The sequence below is a fragment of the Crocodylus porosus genome, unplaced genomic scaffold (genome assembly GCF_001723895.1).
Source record: "Crocodylus porosus isolate Cpor-Errol unplaced genomic scaffold, CroPor_comp1, whole genome shotgun sequence".
NCBI classification, from domain to species: Eukaryota; Metazoa; Chordata; order Crocodylia; family Crocodylidae; genus Crocodylus; species Crocodylus porosus.
Genome location: NW_017728948.1, coordinates 31,203,848 through 31,211,512, shown reverse-complemented (window position 1 = coordinate 31,211,512; position 7,665 = coordinate 31,203,848). Strand labels below are relative to the sequence as shown.

At 36.3% G+C, this 7,665-nt stretch overlaps 1 protein-coding gene across 3 annotated transcripts in view; it reads right to left on the bottom strand.

Annotated features, from left to right (window-relative positions):
• Nucleotides 1-7,665, bottom strand: part of SLIT2 (slit guidance ligand 2) — a 446,646-nt gene that overhangs the window by 75,383 nt on the left and 363,598 nt on the right. For all 3 annotated transcript variants that reach the window (XM_019552853.1, XM_019552854.1, XM_019552852.1), the window contains 4 exons: nucleotides 6,602-6,745; nucleotides 4,573-4,716; nucleotides 3,201-3,367; nucleotides 2,233-2,365 (listed from right to left, as the gene is read on the bottom strand). In XM_019552853.1, the coding sequence (XP_019408398.1) occupies nucleotides 2,233-2,365; nucleotides 3,201-3,367; nucleotides 4,573-4,716; nucleotides 6,602-6,745 (588 nt within the window). The remainder of the gene's footprint in view (nucleotides 1-2,232; nucleotides 2,366-3,200; nucleotides 3,368-4,572; nucleotides 4,717-6,601; nucleotides 6,746-7,665) is intronic.

Below are 7,665 nucleotides of genomic sequence, written 5' to 3'. Positions count from 1 at the left end.
AGGGCCACTCACATGATCGGGGGCAGCAGGGCAGGCCCTATGAGGAGAGGCTATGGGACCTGAACCTATTCAGCCTCCACAAAAGAAGGCTGAGGGGGGATCTAGTAGCCTGTTACAAACTAGTCAGAGGGGATCAGCAGGCATTGAGGGAGTCCCTGTTTCCCCGAGCACTACCAGGAGTGACTAGAAATAATGGTCGCAAGCTGGCAGAGGGTAAATTCAGATTAAACACCAGGATGTGCTACTTCACTGTCAGGGCGGCTAGCCAAGCGAAGTGGTGCTGGCTCCTACCCTGGGGGTCTTTAAGACAAGTCTTGACAATCACCTTGCTGGGGTCGTTTGACCCTAGTACTCTTTCCTGCCGTAGCAGGGAGTCGGACTTGATGATCTGCTCAAGTCCCTTCCGACCCTACTAACGATGAAACAATGAAACTATGATAGCCATCCAATGTAAGGAAAAAAAGGAGAATCAACTATCACAACAACAGCCACTTCACAGCTATCATGCTCACACAGGAGCAAATCAAGACAGCACCACCCAGAACATGAACATTATTAACCTATCAAAGCACTCCTATGCCCATTCTGATATATTGGTACTTTGAAAAGGCCCAAACTTCTGCCTGGAGAAACAACTTGACAGAGATATGGAGAATTGGAAAAATACTTTAGCAGATTCTGTCTGAAAGAATATATGGACAGAACCAATTCTGACCACATTTCTGCTGTAATAGCTAGGATAAATGGTGACAAGAAAAATCTGAGTGGACCCTTCCCTGTAGAGAGAACCACACACTGGACTACCACATTGACTGTTTCAGGAAGAAATCTAACAGAACAAATCTCGACGCAAACCAGGTCCACCTCTCCCTTTCAGAGAGAAAAACCATATAGTTCCTAAGATCCAACAACAAAACAGTAATCAAACCAGTGGACAAAGGAAGAGCTATAATCATCCTCCGCTGTCAAGACTATATGATTAAGGTTACAAGATAATTCTCTAATACTGAGGAGCATAAAGAACTTGGGGAAGACCTCACACTAATATTTACTCCTGAACTGGAAAAATACTATCAAACCAGCTCCAGGAAAAAAGAAAACCTGTTCAAACCAGTCCCACATTCCCAACCCAGAAACATTTTGTTATGCTCCTGATGATTCACAAAGTCATCCTGGCATCAATCACATCCAACTGTGGTACTCTTACTGAAGAGGTAGCAGGGTTCATACAAACCCACCTGAAACTTGCTCTTCGAGTGACAAAACACAACAGATTTCCTCAACAAGCTCTGGAACATCAACCACCCCCTGAGAGAGCCATATTTGCAACCACATATTTGCACTAATATCCTACACATGAAGGCCCAGCTGTCTGCCTGAATTTGGTTACAAAGAGTACACTCAGTTTTGAAATCACATTAACTGCACAAATCATCCACTTCATCTTCACCTCAAAATAACTTTACCTCTTATAACCAATACTTCCTCCAAAGAGTGGGAACACCCTACAGGCAAAAGGATGGCCCCCCAACATGCCACCCTCTTCATGAGCTATCTGTAGGAGGAATTTTTAGAAAAACTGCACTGATAAACCTTTACTATACATAGATGATATTTTCATCACCTGGACTGAACATCTGGATGAGCTTACTGATTTCTACCACAGGTTCAACAACTACCACACTTTGATCAAGTTCTCTTACAATAACTGATTTAGTTTTTATCATTTATGATATTTAATTTCTGTATTTGTTCTTGGCTGAGTAATGAAGCATATGAATCCAGTTCACTTTAATTCATAGCTTCTGATCCATTTTAATTTCAAGTTTACATATGGGTAGATTCAGTATATGGGTCACAAACTCAAAATAGAAATGGTTAAAGAACAGTGATTTAATATATGAGTCACAAACTCAAACAGAAATGGCTGATTTATATAAGAGATATAGATCCTATATCTAATATCCTAAGCATAGGAAAATACGAATATTAGAATTTCAATTACACTGGCCTTCTATTTATAAACAGGAATTTTTGTTACTTAATTTCTCTGTGAAGAAGTCCTTGTTGTTTTTAGGCCATAATATGTAATAAGTGCTAAAATCTTAAACTCTCACTGATCATTTAATGTCATTTTTTTACTTTGCATACTTTTTCCTCTTCTCATTCTTAAATCAGACAGTATGTCTCTGACCTTGACATTTAAAAAAAGGAAGAATGAGTGCTACTTACAGTTCAGTTACATCTTTTGGGATGCCTTTGGGCAAAGCCTTAAGGCCTTTGTTGCTGCAGCGAACTACTGTGTCCAGGCAGGTACATTCTGCGGGGCAGCGAGACAGTGGGGAACAACTGTTGTCATCATTTCCTAGTTAGTACAAAAAACCCCAGATAAATGAAAGCTTTGCTGTGCAGAACACTTAAGAACCGCCAGTAATACAACACATGTAATTCCTAAACAGACATGAAGGTTCTGCTGTGCCATAGCTTGATGGATGGAAATCATAAAGTTATCACTAAAAATATCACTTCAAGTACATTCCATTTTGAATTAAATCATTTGTTTATCCATGATGTTTTAGTACCCAAGATTCATATTCTTTAGAGAAAGAAATATTAAAGTAAAATCACAATTACATAAAATGTAACAAAGCCATATACTCTACAGATCTGTAAAAAGGCAAATAAGGACTGCTTCCTTTTTATTAGGGAAAGTTAAACATTTGAAAATCAGCAAGCATACAAACAGTCTTAAAAACACTGTGATATGAGAGAAAAGCAGTTTTTCACATTTGCATATAAATATTGAAATTCAGTAACAAGTGAGCAAATCTCTAATATGATATTAGAATGTGTATAGCCTGCTAGAGAATATTTGAATCCAATTGCATTAGACAACATCTATCAGCCCAATTATCTCAATCTCCATTTTATCTTTAAATATTTATTTACAGTGTTGCATACTGTTATCTTCAAAGGGCTTGTTAACATATGCATATGACAGCTGCACACTTACTAATCATTTCAAAATGGGTGGATAGAGCTTCTACTGCAGACATTATTTTATTTGGGAGTCAAATGGATGACAAGGAACATGTATAAAATTAGAGTGGTCCACTTATATGAGCCTTTACGATCTATGCAATATTCCAGATACATGTATGGAAGCTGCATTCCTGACAGCTCAAGTATGCATTTCTTACCATCATCACAAGTAAAATCTTGAATTGCCACATCCTGGATGGGAATCTCCTTTAGGAAGTAGGGTTTTTGACAGCGAGGGTTTCCAGTTACTATGCGTTTCTTCCTCAGCCAATCTCCCAGCCAAGCCAGGTGACAGTTACAGTTGAAAGGATTGGCTAAGAGGTTTCTGAGAACCACATGCAAACGATACATAATTTAGTTTCAATAATACAACTTTGTTTTCAGTTAAAACATTCGATTTCTGTTTTCAAAAAGTTCAGCTTAAGTGAAATTCCTCCAACATTTTCATATGCAAACCAAAGCTGAAGGCTGCAATTTAGGATTTGTGCAGTGAATCTTGATACATCTCATTTAGAAATAATTTAAACCTGTCAGAGATGTGACTTGCTGTCAAACTACCCTGCACTGATAACACAGTAATTTAATATAGAGATGAAGGCTGATTACTTTATATTATTAGCTTTAACCTGACAACAGCTATTTCATTAAGTTGTCATCTCAAGATTTCCATCTTTTTTATTTGCCTAGAGAATAAGTTTCCTATCTAACCTGACAGCTAAGTTGATTAAATGCCAGTTATAAAAATGAATTTATTTCTACAAGTCTCAGTACTTTTGGCATCTCTTCACTTCAGCACAAACCTATTGACAATTCCATTATTTATAAACATGCCATCTTTAATATGCACAAATTACTAGGTGTAAAGTGTCATATTTTACGTTGAAAGAGGATTAAGTACTTTCCTGAGTGATGCTTCATAGAGACATTACTTTTTCAGTAACACAAGTGGTATCAAACAGGTGCTTTTCTCCTCTTGTGCCCCTTCCCCTCTTTCCCAACCACTGAATTAAAACATATTTGAATTTAGATAACCCTTACAAAATAAATAATTTCTAACATGAAAATTTATTCAGAAGAAAATTGGACTAAAGTTCCATTATGCCAGAGTTAAACTCCAAGGTAAGTTCTATATCATATGTGAATTGTGCTGTTTGACAGGAGGAAGCTTAGTGTCAAGAATGCCAGCGTAGTCCTGGGAAACTTGTCTACACTAGGGCCCCTCTTAATTCTCCTCTCTATCAAGTTTCAAAATTCCTTGAAAATTTCTAGGGAAGAGTGGAAAACAAATTCAATGCCTAGACTTATCTAAAGATACTTCTAGTAGGCATCTAAGAAAGTGCAAGTATTCAAAATGGCAAGGATGTAAACTTTTTAAATTTCCTTTTAGAAGTTTGGACTGTTGAGTTTTTGCTTAGAAAACGATCAAAACGCATGCTGCTAGATTGTAAAGAGGAATCACTGATATCAATCGGTATAAAAATGTGAATGGTTTTAAATCCTAGATACATTCATATTTATAGTTTAACTTACAATGTAGAGAGTGAATGGAGAGTATCAAAGGCTCCTGGAGCGACTGTAGTAATTTGGTTGTCATATAAGGAAAGCAAACGGACAGAACTTAGTCCTGTGAAACTATCGTTACCTACACAGCTTATACGATTGCTCCTTAGCATCCTGAGAAAGCAAGGATTAACATGAATTAATATATGATAGTTGAATATAATCCATTTACCAAAATATCAACTTTTTGCTGTTTATTAGTTACTTACCATTTACTGAACTTATTCTATCTATAAACAACATAGGAACCTTATTTAAGCAATAAACATTTTGCTAGTCAACAAACCTAATTCAATAGTATATAACTGGAATATTTAATTATATTGTATTATTACAGAGTACTAAAAAAAAATTAAAGTTAGTATGTTTTTAAAGACACTTACTGCAATGAAAAATCACTACAATTTTGTAGTTTATATGTGATTATTTCCATTCCCTTAAAGCTGATGTAAGTAAAGTTACCAGATAAAAACTGAGCTATTTTCCTATTGTTATAAGAGAGCTGATTTACAAATTAAAAATGTACATGGCTGTTGCATATTTGTTTTATTCTGGTGACATTTAACAATCTCTATATCCTCCCTCTTTATTCAAATTATAAACAAGCTCATAATATTAAACTGTTATTTAACATAAAGGAATGATAGAATTTATTAACATGATTATAATCTAAATGCCAGAAAGCACTCCTGTTACTTGTTTAACAAATCTTTCAATTAACATAAATCAGCTTGATCTCACTCACTCAGCATGGTTTTAATAACTATCAGAAAGTTCAGTATCTCAAGCAAGAAACAACCTTCCTAAAACCAGATTTCTGTAAGTAATACCAGTATATGGGATTCACATAATTAAAGGCATTGCTGCTTTTGCATCTTTGTCATTAACTCAGAAATATCTTTTTAAAAACTTAGATACATAAAAAATTAACTTCTGACACATTCAGATGTTTGAAACAAAAAGAAAATTAAAAATGTTAGGTCCAATGTATTAACAAGTATCTACGGTCTTTGGGCTTGTTAAACCCCAGAAAAAAACATAGTTCTTCATTCAGTGGAGAACTGGTTTGTTGATCAGGAAGCCTGGCTTGCCAGAGAAGTCCAAAACCAAAATCAGAGCTCTGTGACTGGCAGTTGAGGATTTGCCCAGGAAGCAAAAAGGTCATAATAAAAAGGAAGAAACCCACAGATCATATAAACAGATCTTCTTGACTGAATGGCCTGAACTTCCTTTAAGGCAGAGGTGGCCAACCTGCAGCATGGGTGCACAAGCCGCACAGACAACTTCTTTGTGTGGCACACGGCTGACTGGGAAGAAAGCAGGGAATGCAGCAGCAGGTAGGACAGAAAGCAGGACACAAAGGAGTAGATAGGGTAAGGAGGTAGCAGAAAGCAGAGAAGAAGATTGGGCAGGGAAAGGGGATCAGAGTGGCACTTGGATATAGTGCAGAACTCATTTGTGGCACACCAACAAAAAAAAAAAAAATTGGCCCCTCAATGCTTTAATGGAAGAGCAAAAGAATTTAAAGCCACAGCTGTCATTGGCTAAATGAAATTAAAATCAGTTGTCGAAAAATCTCTTCCCATGTTTCAATATCAGCTGAATTCATCACTGTTTTCCAGCGTAATCCCCAACAACAGATAGGCTGGACTTAATCAGAGACTACATTGTGCAGAATGCATAATTCCTATAGCTCCAAAGAAGATGACTTCTCCTTCCTCCTCCCACATATACACACTCAAAGAGTCAGAATCACATTCAGCTACTGCACAGTCCAGATGGACCACAGACATTTCAGAGAATGTCTGCAACTTGATCAGGCCCATACTTAACAAATTCACACTATAAAGCTTAGTGAAGAAAAGGAGCAAACACTAGGGATATGCTTCCTTGTACCATAGTTTGCCTTCAAAATAAAAGGTACAAGAAAGGCAGGTTACTGCTATAAGTCAAAGAGATCTGGCACAGAAGGAGAGGAAAAACACCCAAATAGACTTACAATGTTTTGAGACTTTCTAGTCCTTTGAACATCTTGTGCTGGATATTCTCCAAACGATTACTTGTGAGCAACAGTTCATTCACGCCAGATGCTCCTTCAAATGCTCCTTCTTCTATATCTGTGATCTTATTATTGCTCAGATTTCTATGGTGCATTCATAAAACAAAATTGAAGAAAAGCATGTCTTTTTTTTAATGTCTTAAGATATTTACCTGCTATAGATAAATTGTCCATTACCATAGGTTAACATTAATCTGAGCAATTAATATGTAAAGGTGGAAGATAAATTCAAATACTAAACTAATGGAGACATTAGCCCTGTTTAAAGTCAAAACTTGATGCAATACAAACTTGGAGAACAGGATTTTCAAAGGGCGCCTAACCCCTGTGGAAAAAATCCTAGCCAGAGTTGTTATCAGTGACTGCTTAATATAAGAAAGCGCTTTCACAGAAAACTCTAAAAATGAAAATTTAACAACCACTGGTACTAGTAAAAAGGTAAGATTTTAAAGAAACGTAAGTATGCTGTTATAATGCCTTTTTATGAAACTATGTTCAAAACAACACAGAAAATTAAGTGATACTAAACTTTATTTCTTTTACCTGTTATCAATAATATCAGGAAAAAAATAAACATATTTGACATACCTTCTAGCAGTGTTTTTTTATATTTAAGAAAGGACTTTACATACTTATTGCATCAAAATCCATGTTAATGCCAGAATTCATGTTTCGTTGTCTGATACCTACAAAACCAAATGCTGCTGCTTCAGGTGAGTTTTGGCTACTTAGTTCTTACATACCTGCAATTTTTAATCTATCTTGTCTTTGAAGGCATAACTGAGAGTTGAGTTTTGGAGTGAAAAATATGGTCTGCTGTGTGGCTAAAGCACAAGACCGATGCCAAGAACTCCTCACTTCTAATCCCAGATTCACATCTCACTTCAGGTGTAGTCTAAGGAAAGTACTTACTTTTATCTTTTTTTCTCCTTGTGTAAAATGGGAATATTACTGCAATACTCTCACAGACACTTTTTGAGGAGTGGTTAATGTTTATGCAACTC